General features: G+C 46.7%; 1 protein-coding gene across 1 annotated transcript in view; it reads right to left on the bottom strand.

Annotated features, from left to right (window-relative positions):
* LOC110258728 (multidrug resistance-associated protein 4-like) overlaps positions 1-15063 on the bottom strand; it is a gene marked incomplete at its 5' end in the record, with an annotated part of 118700 nt that extends 103637 nt beyond the window's left edge. Inside the window, 7 exons of the mRNA XM_021082000.1 lie at positions 801-895; positions 1254-1291; positions 2072-2212; positions 3547-3747; positions 7318-7414; positions 14661-14747; positions 14972-15063. Coding sequence (XP_020937659.1) covers positions 801-895; positions 1254-1291; positions 2072-2212; positions 3547-3747; positions 7318-7414; positions 14661-14747; positions 14972-15063 — 751 coding nt within the window. The remainder of the gene's footprint in view (positions 1-800; positions 896-1253; positions 1292-2071; positions 2213-3546; positions 3748-7317; positions 7415-14660; positions 14748-14971) is intronic.
* Between the last annotated feature and the right edge of the window lie 351 nt (positions 15064-15414).

Genomic DNA, 15414 nt, shown 5'->3' with positions numbered 1-15414 from the left:
CTAATGGATTTAGATTTCTTAGCAAGTGATCAAGGTAATTGATTTATTTCAATGCGTGGGTCCTTACAAAGATAACCTTTGCAGAAAGCTTGTATGAGTGTTTCCTGTGGGAATAGTTAATATTTTATATGAGGATTTCCTTTAAAAACTATGTAATGCTACATATATTCTAAGAACTCTTGCAAAAACAGAACAGATTGGGGATATGATAACATTGTGATCAAGGTAAGACAAAGAAGGAACCCTAATTCCCAGACATTTGGTTTCTCCTGCTCAGCTTCTCTCTTCAGTAATTAATGAAGCCCAGGAGATGAGCTGTGTGGTGAAGGGGAGCTCTGCATACCTGCAAGGGAACAATGCTCTTATTTGGGGGGCCCTTGCTGCCAGAGGATCTCATCCAAGTTCAATAAAAGCCAGGGTTTATTCAGATGGAAATGGAACAATCTGAACCACAGGGTGGGGATCCATTTCTAATCCCCTTGCCCATCCATATATTGATGTAAGATTTAGCTAAAGCAACCTGTTAGAATAGACAATAGCCACAGATTTTCAGTGGCTGATGTTCTCGGTGCTCAATCCAGGTTTAATTTCCAAAATCCAGCACAGAGCAAATTGAGAGTCTTCATTTAACCTCTTGTTTATAGATTTAAAAACAATTATTCTAATTAATTCTCAGAGTAAATGTGCCTTAGACTTTTAATCTGTTGAGACATTACTGACTTAGTTCCTGGAAACCCTCACACACACTCACTGTAAGCACTTCAGATACTTGTATAATAGACCACATTATTCAACTTTACCTGAATAAGCTGTTAAGTACCAGACAGGATCAGGTATGAAAGTTATTTTTCCTTTTAAATACGCAATGGCATACAGGGAACTCTGTCCATTTGCCCTATGGCACAGGGAAGAAATAAATATTACTCTATAGATAGAATGTAGATAAATAACAAAAAAATTAACAACCTCAATTTAAAAGATGTGTTTTATTCTAGGAAAAGATTCCCAGCTCATAGGGCCCTATGTCCATATACCTCACAAAAATTCAACTTGAATCATGAATTTTGGTTCCCAAAATTGTCTGTGAGGAAGCTGCTGAGGCTCATACTGCACCAGGAATTTAATTTTTCTTTCTAAATTACTTGAAGATCAGCAAAGGAGGCTGAACAAGCCCCACCTCTCTGCCAGACTCTGGGAAAGTGAGGCTTCCTGTTGATTATATAGCACTTTGGGTCAGACCAGGAATCACTCACCAGGATGAGAGCCACCAATCCTGAAGGACGTAGGACACCTGGAGCAGGAACAACCATCAATCAAACGCTGACATCACTGAGCCCCTCAAACCCCCACTTACGACAATGGGTGATGGGAAGGCTCCAGAAAATGGAGATGGTCCTTCCTGCTCAGGTCTGCACCAAGCCCCATGCCCCAGATAACCAGAGGTCAGGGAAGTGCATGTCACATGTGAAAATCTTTAAAAGACATCCTTTTTTCTCTAGAAGCTCTCTGCCATGTACACACAAGTCAGTCTCACTTATTTTGCTCCCCACAGATAACCTGTTTCAATACAAATCCACGTGGACTGAAAATATAATAATAATAGTATGGATGCTGGGATTCTTCAAAGAAAAAAACCTGGACAGGTACTGTGAGGTCAGTTTGGTGTGTCAGCTGGGCCAGGCCACTCCCAGTGATTTAACCAGACACTGGTCTAGATGCTGCTATGAAGGTATTTTGCAGATGAGGCTCACATCTACACTAAGACAACCGAAGCAGAAGAGGTCAGCCTGAACAACGTGGGGCCTTGTCCAGTCAGTCAAAGGCCTTTAGAGCAAACCTGAGGCTTCCTGCAGGAGGAAGAAATTCTGCCTCAAGACTGTGGCAATGGCTCCTGCCCGATGTTCCAGCCTGAGAACCTGCCTGACTGATTTCAGATTCACCCAGCTAGATCCCACAATCTCATAAGTCTCTTAATATACATATTAACAATAATAATAAATAACAAATACAATATAAATAGTAAGTAAATATCAAGCTAAGGACAGAAACCAAAATAAATGCCCTTATTTACCTGAGCTGCGATGTTTACTAGAATAAGGAAAATGATGATAAACCAGTTATCGCCAGATATGAAGTAATTCTTGTAGGTCTTAAAACCAACTTTTCCATCTGAACGGCTCTCCAGTGACAGTGTAACCCGTATATTCTCAGCCTGGGATGGGGAAATGGCAGTGAGAGACAAAATTTTAAATGAAAACCCCCCAAATTTCAAAAGTCCAATGGCTCCATTGCAAAGCTGTGGGGAAAGAGACCCATCGCCCATGCTGATACAGTGCAAGATGGTCCACCTCCATGGAGCAGGTGTGAAAATATCTTGACAAACTATATATGTGTTAACCCTTGGACCCAGACACCCTGCTTCTAGAAATCTGGTAGAAATAAGGAAACATCATTTGCACGAGGTTATTCACTGTTCGGTGGCTTTGCTTAAAGTCTATCATGACTCACAGCACACACACAACATACCCGTTTCAAGTACAACTGCAGAAACCTGACATGGAGCTGATGTATCCCTCTAGATTGCTCATGTCATTCAATGATGGAAACACAAAACATAGTTGGATCTCAAAATACTAGCCAGGTTCACACAATGAGTTGGAATAATGTGAGTTTGGATAGCAAGAGATAGCATATGATCTGAATCTAAGTGGTTCCCGAATTTCAGAGATTGATTTCTGAGTGAGAAATGTAAAGGGCTAATCTGAATACTTGTCAAAATTATTCAAGCTCCCATGTCTGGGCAGTGAGTGTTTGGATATCGAGGAATACCTATGTGTTTTTTAGGAAGATCTAGTACATTTCTGCATTTCTGTCTGCAGGACTTAGAATGCATCATAGAGTCACACAGGCCAAGGATTGGCCTCAGCTCTGTGGTGACCACTGGGAATTCGAAGTAGATAAGAAGTAGTTCTAAGTCTCAGAAGATCTTGGAAGATAAGAAAGGAAGACGGGAACTAACTCCAAAGTGGCTACTGTGTGTCAGGTCCTTTGCACCTGCTACCTCTGGCCCATCACAAACCATCTGACAGTGGGGCAAAACACTACCACAAGTCACAGTGCCAGAGCATTCCAACATACAGGAAAAGTAGCTGATCTCATCTGGCCATGGCAGGACTCAGTCTAGGGGGGTCTTCAAATTAAGCCTCTGGATGCATAAGGGAAGCCAGGGGCCACCAGAGCGAGAAGGATGTAACTATGGTAAACTGAGGAGTTCTTGTATCGGTGTGGGTCACATATGCCCAGGAACTCATAGCAGTACACCCACCACTGATCTCCCTAAGATTCTCCATCCTACACCCAAAGGGAACCCCAGTCAGTCGTGTTCCTTTCATGCTCTTTTAATTCTACAAATTCCATGGAATATGGCTTTGAAAACTTAGGGTCTACTTTGGGACAAACAAAGATACCCCATGTGGAGCAGAATGAAAAGCCATGAGGCCACCAACTGCAGACAGACCAGGGCACAGTGCAGGAGGAGAAACTCACGTCTTGGTCCTGAGGAGCAGCGTCTTCCAACAAGGGTCTGGGATTCTCTTGAGACTCAACAGAAGATTCAGAGGCCTGACTCGGAGTGGGAGAGTCTGGAACTGGAGGTGGTTCAGCCTCCTTCTCCTTTAAAGGGATATCTTCAAAATCTACCCCAGGTTTTGGGAACTCAGCAAAAGTCCCCTTCTTCATAATTTTGCCCTAAAATGATTTCAGAGGAATATATTTGCATTCTGGTAACAAATCAGTCAAGAAACGTGAAACAATCTTCAATTATGATCTTCCTAAGAAAATGATCCTTAGGTCTGGAATTCTAGTTGAACATCTAGTTCAGTCCAACTTGACCCAGAACTGAGCACTCTATTCTCTGCCAGACTCTGTGGTAGCTGCTGGGGGATATGAAATGAATGTGTGCCCGTGTGGTAAAAATGGAAGTCACTGACCTAACTACCATGGGCATTGAGGAAAGAAAGAAATACAGGTGTTGGTGGAAGTATCAGTCAGTCTTTTTAGACAACATGGAAATTGAGAAAAGCCTCCTGTGACAAGCAGAATTTTAAAAAAAACAGTCAGTTGGGAGGATATTCCAGGAAGGAAACTTAGAACTGACCCCGAGGTGGGCACAAGCACATCTGCATGGGTCAGCGTCACTCATCAGTCTTCGCTGACCACTGTCACAGGATCCTCTGCCTGCTGGGACAAGACGTGTAGGAACCAGCCCTGGACAGAGGACCCCTGAGCTGTGTCATTATGGTCTTCACACTGTCCACAAATGCAGGAAGTTTCCAACTGAAAATTCAATATTCCACCTGATAACGTAACTAAACAAGGAACCACAAGACAGAGACTGAAGTGACACTAACGTCTTGGACGCCTGTGCCAGCAAACTGAAACCGAAGCCAGAATGAATATACTGAAATCTGAGAAAAGACTTAAGAACAGCCAATCACAAGCAGCCAATCAGGATTCCCCACATCAGGCATCTGCTTAAGCTACACTGAATTTAATCATTTTCTTTGAACACATGTGATATGTCATTGCACAATTTCCCTTCCTCACAAAATTATATAAAATAATGTGCAAATGTTTTCACTACTTACCGCTCCCATGAAACAAAATTCAACTGATTCACTCAGTGTCAAAAAAGTATTAGGCAGGAGTTCCCGTCGTGGCGCAGTGGTTAATGAATCTGACTGGGAGCCATGAGGTTAGGGGTTCGGTCCCTGCCCTTGCTCAGTGGGTTGGGGATCCGGCGTTGCTGTGAGCTGTGGTGTAGGTCGCAGATGCGGCTTGGATTCCGCGTTGCTGTGGCTCTGGCGTAGGCTGGCAGCTACAGCTCCAATTGGACCCCTGGCCTGGGAATCTCCATATGCCGCGGGAGTGGCCTAAGAAATGGCAAAAAGACAAAAAAAAAAAAAAAAAAGTATTAGGCAAAACACCAAGATGCAAAGCTAATCAAAGGAGGGCAGCTCTGGTTAAGGCAGGTGAGGCGGAGGAAAGTGGCCCAGGACCCGAGTTGGCACCCCTCTCACCCCATCCCCTGAGGTGGTCTTCTGGGAGAGATGCAATGAAGCCTTTGGGTACCATGTGATAGTGCAGCATTAGAAAATAATTCATGATACATTGTGCTTATTCCACTTGGGAGGCAAAATTCATGCATCTTATTTAATGAAATTAGCACTTTCCAATTAATATCTGTAAGATGAACAAGAAAATGACTAGTGGTACCAAGACAGTAATTTTACTCAGCAGCCAGGCACTGACAATCCCAAGGGAATGAGAGGGCAGCTATTCCCCCTCTGCTGTGACAGAGGGACCAGACTAACTGTAAGGATGGACCCCAGCTCATCCTGTGGACAAAGAGTAGTACCCATAGTAAGGAAATTTGGCATAGTGCCCTCAAAAGAAGCAAATATGGGACCCCAAACATGTAGGGACTGGCCAGGCAGGTTATTCTCCTGCCCATTGGTTCTGTGCTCATAATGCTACCAACAGCGGGGTTTTACACACTAGTATCACCTGCTCTGCACGTGAAATTGACTGTTCTCAATTTGAGAATCTGAGCTCCCCATTCCTGGAGGAGGAGAGAGGAACCAACACATGTAACTGCTTCTAAAGATGTAGAGGCTCTGCATTTTAACAAACTTTCTTAGGGCAGAAATACGTCCGATAAGTGAGGGATTTGGCCAAGGACTTGATGGAACAGACAAGGGTTAAGGACAGAGGTGCTGAGACACAGAGACAAATAAGCCAGGGAGTAAAGCATCAACCACCACCTAGTCTGAAAAACGTTCACTAATCTCCATCCCCAATCATGTTAGGTGTTGTGGGTTGAATGGTGGCTCCAAAAAAAAGGTATGTTCAAATCTTCAACACAACACCTGTGAACATGACCTTATTTGGAAACAGGGTCTTTGCAAATGTAATCATGTTAAGATGGGGTCTTTTGGGAGTAGGAGGACCCTAAATCCAATAGGAATAATGTCCTTATGAAAAGAGAAGAGACTCAGACAGACAGGGAGACAACAGCCATGTGACAGCAGAGGCAGGGGCTGCAGTGCTGCAGCTGGAAGCCAAGGGGTCAAGGAAGGCCTGCAAACACCAGAAGCTGGAAGGAGGAGTCTCCCCTGGAGCCTCAGTGAGAGCACAGCCCTGCCTGCCTGCACCCTCATTTCAGACCTATAGCCTCCAGAAGAGCGAGATGATAAATTTCTGTTAAGTCACGCAGTTTGTGGCACTTTGTTACAGCAGCTCTAGAAACTGACACACTAGCCTGAGCCCACACTCTGTCCTCTCAACCTTACTAAGACTTCCCCCTGCTTCTGCTGTGGCCCCTCCAGCAAACATCAGACGATCTTTTAAATCTCTCATGAGACCACGTCGCTCCTCTGCTCTGACCGTCCAGCGGCTCCCATCCCACTTCCGGGCCCGCTGCCCACTGCTCGGAGGCCAGCTCCCTCCACGTGCCCTGCTCTCTCTGCCTCAGACACGCTGGCCCTCCTGCCCTCCTCCCACGGGCCAGGTCAGTGCCCTCCTGAGGACCCCTTGCCTCAGACCCCCACCCCCAGGTGACGGCGAGGCCCCCGCCTTCCTGTCCCTCAGGCCCTGTGAGCCACCACCTCCTCAGGGAGGCAGTCAGGAGGTCAGCCCCACCCCACCCCCCTTTCCCCACATCTGTCCCCACAGCACAGGAAGCCCCACAAAGGCAGGGCCTCGTCCTCCTGCTTCACAGGCTCCTGCTCATCTCCGCACATAGAGAGACCTGCATGGTGAGCCCAGCACCTGGCAGACCAGCAGAGCAGGCGTCTCTGACCCGGTGCTCGGCTCCCCACCTCCCTTTCAGTGTTAATGGAAGATTCTTTTTAGGTAAAATGCCTGTGACAGTCACATGGATATAAACAGGTCTCAGTATCTCTAATTTCCAAATAATACTCTTTGACTTCATTCGTGGAAGAGGAAAACAAGAAGTTCTAAATAAAACAGCATCATTATCATGAACACATTTGTCTAGAAAGGTGATAACGTACTAATTTTGTGGCAGCACCTCCATATACTTTAGGGTTTGTACAGCTCAGAGTGTAACAGTCACATTTCTACAGGTCTCTGGATTCACCCTCAGAGGCATCATACCAGCCCTGAGAAGAAGGGGGCATAAAACTGACAGAGAAGCAGGCATTTACCATGAACCCAAGGAGACTGACCTGCTGGGAGGCCTGGCCTTCAACACCCCTGAGTGCTAATAAGTTCCACAGACTTCTAGAAACTACTTACATCTTTCAATATCAGAATCTGACTTGCATCCTTTAGATACTGCAGCTGATGGGTCACTAAGATTGTGATCTTCTCACACAAGGCTTGGCGGATACACCTGCAAAGGCAAAAGGTACAGCAGCAAAAGCACATTAATGGGGGCACTTCCAACTGAAAATACATATTTTGAGAATATAATGAGACAAAGACAACACAGAAGTCAAAGATCTGTAGTTTATATACCAAATAAATAACCGAAATGTATTACAAATATAAATCAAGGATGTTGAATAGCTCTTCAAATTCATCAACAGCAAACGTGAATCTAGCTCTGCTAAAAAATTCTAAAAAGCAGTTCAGTGAAGGAGGCACCATGTTTCATAATGCAAAACAACTGAGCAATATTGAGATTCCAAAAGTTAACTGAATTAAAACAGTATTTTATTGCCATGTGGGAGTGGGAGAAGAGGATCTATGTCGTATAAAAATGTGTGCGTTTTTCTTAGGCAGTTTTTTAGGTGATTATTTGTGATGTACATATTAACAACAAAAAAAGTAATAGATTTTTGGTACCATTTTCCAGACTGCACTTTCTAGACACTTCTTTGTACATAATGTTAGATGGAATATAAATGCCAGCGTGGCCTCAATCTGTCTCTACAGCATTTCCCGTACCAGCCAGGAAGTAAGTCTTATTTCATGAGGACTGACACCCTTACAATAACGAAAATAAAATAACAGAATCCAAATGGCCCAAATCACAGTGGCGATCATCCAACAGCATAAAAGACACCCCACTTCTCTGCAGCCAAGACCCCGTCTGGTCAGGTCAGCAGGATGGCTGTCCTCTTGCTCTCTGCACATGCCCTGCTCCACCAGCGCCTGCTTCACCCACACCCTACTCACTCACTCACTCACTAACCTTCCTACAAACTTGCCCCAGGGCCCAGCTAGTGACTGCCTCTAGCTTTAGATCAGAACTCTCCACTATGCTGATCAAGGGGCAGTGAGGGGTGCGCCCTTTTGCTGGTTTCCATGGTAACCAATGAGCCAACTTGATCTCAATTTCCCCTAAACTGGTCATCTATCCCACCCTCCCCCTCCTGGGGGCAAAGAATGCAGCCATGTCCTCCCCCAACTTCAGTCACACAATGTGGGGTGTCGCTCAAGGACCTTGCTTCAGACACGTAAGCTCGCCCTACCCACCATCTCTGTCCTGACTGTGGGCTCTTTCTTCCATCTAAGCCAGGCAAGTATAGGCCTGCGGGGTGCAGCCCACCAAACCCCCTCAGTTTTCAACCTTACATATTTGTACAGGCACCCCTCAAACTGCTCCTCCACTTTAAGAGCAGCCCCTAGGGACTCAGCCCCACTCTCACCCCGCCAGGATCTACAACCCTCCAGGGAGGCAGGTAGTCAGGGACGGGGCCACAGTGACCACGGGCAGGGCTCCAGGCTTGTATTCTGGGTGCCCGAGCCCCTCAAAGAGCAGATCTCAGGAACACGGGCCACAGCGCAGACTGCAAGAGAGTCAGGTGGACAGTGTGGAGGCTGCACACATAGCTCAGTCCCTCTCAGTGGCCTGACAACGTAGGATGAGCTACTAAACCTCAGCTTCTTCATCTCAAAACAAGGTCAGTGACAAGTCACCCACATGTTCTGAGAAATCAAAGCACTAACCGGCTCAGCAAACATCAGCCCCCTTGCCCAGTCCTTCCTGACCCAAGGGCAGTCACCTGCCTTGAACTGAGGACAGACAAGTCCTAAGGGGACACTTTGGACCCTGGGCCTGGGATCAGAATCAAGACCTTGGGATGGAGACACATACACCATTGCTTCATTAAGTCAAAAAAGATTGTTTTCCCTTTTACAGTCAGAATGGCCATCATTAATAAATCCACAAAGAACAAGTGCTGGAGGGGCTGTGGAGAAAAGGGAACCCTCCTGCACTGCTGGTGGGAATGTAAACTGGTACAGCCACTATGGAGAACAGTTTGGAGATACCTTAGAAATCTATCCATAGAACTTCCATATGACCCCGCAATCCCACTCTTGGGCATCTATCCGGACAAAACTCTACTTAAAAGAGACACATGCACCCACATGTTCATTGCAGCACTCTTCACAATAGCCAGGACATGGAAACAACCCAAATGTCCATCGACAGAGGATTGGATTTGGAAGATGTGGTCTGTATACACAATGGAATACTACTCAGCCATAAAAAAGAATGACATCATGCCATTTGCAGCAACATGGATGGAACTAGAGAATCTCATAATGACTGAAATGAGCCAGAAAGACAAAGACAAATACCATATGACATCACTTATAACGGAATCTAATATCCAGCACAAATGAACATCTCCTCAGAAAAGAAAATCATGGACTTGGAGAAGAGACTTGTGGCTGCCTGATGGGAGGGGGAGGGAGTGGGAGGGATCGGGAGCTTGGGCTTATCAGACACAACTTAGAATAGATTTACAAGGAGATCCTGCTGAATAGCATTGAGAACTTTGTCTAGATACTCATGTTGCAACAGAAGAAAGGGTGGGGGGAAAATGTAATTGTAACGTATACATGTAAGGATAACCTGACCCCCTTGCTGTACAGTGGGAAAATAAAAAAAAATTATATAAATTAAAATTAAAAAAAAAAGATTGTTTTCCCTTTTGACATGTCTTAGTTCAGCTTTCATACTTAAGTTTCTTGAACTGAGGAAACCCCTTTTCAGAATCAGTACTTAAGCTTTTAATGCAATTGTTTTTCCTTAAATGAAAATTACCTACCAATAGGCCCTGAAGGTGGAAGTTAATCAAGTCTGATGGGTTGTTATGTCCAAGACACACCAACCTAAAATTTTTAAATGTTTTCCTAACATTCCATCATAAATGAGGTAATAATAAATAATTAAAATGAACGATTAGTTGATAGTTTTGAATTTTTCCTAAATAATGCATTTTATCCAACTCTTTAGGAAAATACTCTACTTTCCAGCTATTTAAGATTAAAGTATTCCAAGTCATGTCATAAAAGCCAACTGATTCAACAGCTCATTGTTTACCTGTTATTCTTACTCAGGGGCTGCGGTGATCCTACAGTCCTGTGAACAATCCCGTGTAACAGCTGTGTTAAGAGATGACACGTCTCATGGCGGAGGATAAGACAGAGCCCCCCTTCACTCACTCCCTCAGCAGAGGTTGGTGGAGGAGGCAGGCCCTGTCCTAAGTGCCGAGGATACACCTGCAGGTCCAGAAAGCAGACGATACTCTGCACCACGTACAGGGAGACACAATGAACACGTACAGAATGCGCTCTGTTGGCAGTGAAGTGTTCTCTGCAGGAAAAACAAGGGGGCTGCCGGCTCAGATGGGAGTGACCCAGGAGCGCTGAGACCATCTGGGGAAACATCCCCGGAAGAAGGGACAGCAGGTATAAAGGCCCTGGGACAAAACATGCCTTCCCAGCTTAGCAGGGGTGGGGGACTCCTAAAAGGTCCAGTGCAAGCCCCTGAGGGCTGTCGGAAGACAGAAGGACACAGGCTCCCCCTGGAGGAACAGGGGGAAAGGAAGCAGCCTGGCTTTCACCTGCCATCTCTGTCCTGGCACACTGTCCCCTGGCCCTGGGACAGAGGGAGCAGTACCTACAGACAGACAGGTGTGAGAAAGGGCCACCACAGAGCCAGCATGGCTGAGACACCCAGGGGGTGTGGGGACGAACTGGAAAGGCTGATGGGGGCAGATGGCAAAGAAGCCTGTTCTCTGGTTTGAGGCCCTGGAGCTGCATCCTGTACGTGAGGGGGAGTCTGTGCAGGGCGGGAGCAGGAAGGGGGACTGAGCAGACAGCACCTGGGAGTCTGATGAGGACACGTGGAGAACTGACGATGCGGGAGGTGGGGTCTGGGGATGTGGGGCAGGACAGCTGGACACAGGTGATTCGGGTATCTGCGCAGCTAAGGCCTCTAACTTTCTTCAGGCAAGAGAACCCGCTTAATGTTTACAACATATAGCATAAAACTCACAAACCATAATAACATGTGATATAGATTCATGACTGAAGGAAAGTGTTCATGGCAAGTAGAAGTGTAATCCACTCACTTTTCATATAAAACACTCCCCATTACTAAGATTTAACATGACCATCACTGCTCAGAGAATAATGTTCCGTCCAATTTTCTAACTTGAGAGCATTCTGCAGTTGGTGCTGAGTGATTTCCTAAACTGCCTTCATACATCCTGTCCTAAGCTTCCCCAGAGAATGTAGTTCTTATTAGCAAACAACAATCTTAACCAGTTCCCCTCTATCAAGTGTAAATCCGAAGTCATTAAATTCAAAAGGTGCAAGAGGACTTTACAAACACCTCCGGTGTTCGAAGAACTTGAGAGAACTTCTGTGATGAGCACACTGATACCTGGCAACCAGAGAACCTTCCTCTCTCCTCCCTGTGACACGGATGCCACGGCCACAAGGAACTGTTCTCATAATGATGGGGAGCTTGTCAGACACACGCAAGATGGGGTGACACACATTTGTGAGTTCAGGGCTGGGCGCTGGGAACAGGGAGGCTGAGCTGCTCATGATGCCAGGAGGGTGGGGGTGGGGAATCTCTGTCACAGCACTGGCCCCCTGTCACTGAACTCATGACAGGCCACAAGCCTCTTCTCCAAGGGAAACTAAATCAAGTCACCTTCAGGAGAGGGCAGGAAAGACACCTGGAGGCCATGTCACGTGTCAGCTGCCCTGCTCTCCTGTGTTCTGAAAACTTCAAAGCCAACATGCACTTTTGTGTAGTAAAATACATATAACATGAAATTTACCATTTTAACCATTTTAAGCACATAGCTCAGTGGCAATAAGTACATGCACACTGTGCGTCCATCTCCAGAGCTCTGTTGTCACCCCAACACTAAACACATTTCAGACACAGACACTGGTGGACCCGTCCATTACTCTGCTTAGTGGGGGTGGAATCCTAGCTCCTCACACTCTTACACTGACTTTGCTCAGGTCTCCTACTTTGCTATTTAGGACTTGTTGTGAATGACTTCTGTCCCCCCCTCAAAATTAATACACTGACACCTTAACTTTTGCTTTTTTTTTTTTTTTTTTTTTTTTTTTGCTTTTCAGGGCCACACTTGTAGCACATGGAGGTTCCCAGGCTAGGAGTCTGATCAGAGATACAGCTGCCAGCCTACACCAGAGCCACAGCAATGCTGGATCCGAGCCATGTCTGCAATGCCGGATCCTTAACCCACTGAGCGAGGCCAGGGATCGAACCCACATCCTCATGGATCTTAGTCAGGTTCATTAACCACGGAGCCATGAAGGGAACTCAACACATTAACTTCTGGTACCTTAGAATTTGTTGACAGAGTCTTTAACCCTTAATTAGGATGGACCTACTCCAGTCTGACTGCGTCCTTAGAAGAGGAGACCAGGACTTAAGGACAGAGACACGGGGATACACAAGAACAGAGAAAAGACCACATGAGGACACAGCGAGGAGGCACCATCAGAAGCCAGGGAGAGGGGTCTCTGCAGAAACAAACCTGCCCACACCCTGACCTTGGATCTTCCCAGCCTCCAGAACTGTGAGAGGTGTACGTCTGTTATTTATAAGCCGCCCAGCCCATGGTCTCCCGTGAGAGCAGCCTGGACGGACACAGCCCTGGCAAACTAACACAGGGCCTGACATGAGAATTTCCATACAGCTTTCTCTCTGCCCAACAGCTCGCAACCTCCAGGCAAGGACCTGCCTGCTGTTTTCACGGCCTTGCTTCCTCCTCCCTCCACAGCTTGCTTGGCTTCTACTGTTCCTTCAGCAAAAGAAACTCAACCCTCTTCTCAGAACCAAAAACCCTGCCCAGCCTGCAGGCCCACAGGGCCCTCCCACCACACCCAGTGCACAGGGAACTTTCCAGCTTAAGCTGAAACCTCCTGCTGCCCACGTGGGCCTCTACTCAGCACTCACTGTCCTGTATGGAAACCCCGACACCTTGAGTCTGCTGACCTCTCCCCAGGCATCTGCCTGAATGAGCTCCGAGGGGACACAGATTCCTGAGAGGCAGGAAGGAGGGCTGAGCATCTCAGTCTCTCTCATTCTGCCCCGTGTGGCTCCTCCCCGTCTCCTGGCTCACTGCCCTCCTGTGGAAACTAAGGCCTTTTATGCAACAACACCTGTAAGGGCATCAACTCAGTGCACACAGCAGGGCTGTAATAAATGTAGTCTAAGGGCTCGTTGGCTTTAAAAAGGCACACAACTGTGGAGTTTCCGTTGTGGCTCAGCGGGTTGAGAACCTGCCATAGTCTCTATGAGGAAGCAGGTTTGATCCCTGGCCTCACTCAGTGGCTTAAGGATCTGGCATTGTGCGGATCAGCATTGCTGTGGCTGTAGTGAAAGTCAGCAGTGGGAGCTCTGATTTGACCCCCTAGCCTGGGAAATTTCCATATGCCAGAGGTATGACCGTAAAAACCAAAAACAAAAAAGGTGAAAAAGTACGAAGTTACCAACCTTGGGATAGATGAAGGTGCTACTTTAGCAAAAGCAAGTTAATGAGTTTTCCAAAAAGGCCAGTTTAGATGCCGTAAGAGGCCTGAGTCAGTGTGTTAGGGCACATTATACACAGAAAAGCAGCACAGTTGTTCTACTTCAGGGATGTGGTGGCCAAACAAGAACCACTGACAGCAAATGCCAGAAACAAAAATCAGAGACAGGATTTCAGCCAGACTCCCAATACTTAGTTTCAAATTCAAGTTAACCCTACACTGTGGGTCTAAGTATTAATTCTACTGAGTATCCGTGAAGCAGCGCTAAATGACTGGTCATAATCTGATATGGAATAAACCATTTAAAATCCTAGACTTTATAAGTACTTCGAAACCAATAGAACACTAAGCACAAACCAACAGGGCCTTTCCACAGAAGCCCTATGTCAGTGCTGAAAACTTCACTTTTAATGGGCCTTCAACAAATGATGGAGGAGAAGAACTGGCAGCCAAGCACCAGGCTCCCGAGTCCCACTCTCCCTACAGCATCCCTCTTATTCTTGGGCTCGGGATCTGTCCACAGGGTCTGGTTTTCAGCTGCAAGGAGCAGGGGCACCTGCCATCTGCTCCTCACTCCCTAAAGCATCAACTCCACTGGCCTCCACACACTGGAAGCCCCTTCTGCACTTTCCATCCTGACCTCATCCTTCTGCACAACTTCTCTGCGATGGGTCTACTTAGAGGTGGGGAGGGGAGAGGGACCTCAGGGCAGAAGGAGCTGAGTCTCCTGAAGCACAGAGGCTTTCCTGAGCTCCCTTTCCTGGACCTGCAGGGATCCTGGAAGCAGCAGAAATGACAGGACACAAGAGCAAACTCACTGTTCAAACAGGTGCTTGCTGACTCCTGCATCGACAGCGCTGAGCGGGTCGTCCAGGAGGTAGATGTCCGCGTCCTGATACACGGCTCTAGAAAATGTAGAGAGACGTCAGGAGAAGGACACTTCCCGCTCCTGGGATCCCATCTCTGGATCCTGACAGCGTCCAACATCTCCGCATTCCTTCCCGGAGCCCAGGGAAAGGGCCGGGCTCCTGCTTCCCATGGCGCCCACCTGGGGAGGGGTCCACACGCTCACCTCCTCTAGAGGCCACGGAGGAGGTGGGGGCAGGACGGCCACTGAAACACCCTTTACCTTGCGAGGCTGATTCGGGCTTTCTGCCCTGCGCTCAGCGGGGTTCCCCGGTCTCCAACTGTTAGGTCCCCATCCTCCAAAAGCTGCCAATCCTACACAGAGATAGAAAAGGGAAAAAGGACACGATTTCAAATGTGTTCTCCCCCTGTCATCCTAAACTTTTAGCATCAATTTTTCACACAAGTATTGATCAACATCAGCATGTATACTTCATAGTGACTAAACCTTGAAAAATTAAAAACTCAGGGTTTGAAGACGGCATAATAGAAGGACTGGAGCTCAACTTCTCTCCTAAAAACAACAAAATTCACAACTAAAGACTGAGCACACTTCACCAAAATGGACTGGAAACCTTAAAAAAGATACCCTACTCCAGAAAAAAAAGAGGAGGCCACATCAAGAGGTAGGAGGGGCAATTTCACGATATAAACAACCCCATACCT

The sequence above is a fragment of the Sus scrofa genome, unplaced genomic scaffold, assembly GCF_000003025.6.
Source record: "Sus scrofa isolate TJ Tabasco breed Duroc unplaced genomic scaffold, Sscrofa11.1 Contig38, whole genome shotgun sequence".
In the NCBI taxonomy this organism is placed as follows: Eukaryota; Metazoa; Chordata; class Mammalia; order Artiodactyla; family Suidae; genus Sus; species Sus scrofa.
Note: the sequence above shows the minus strand (reverse complement) of the source record. Positions and strands in the feature narration are given on the sequence as shown.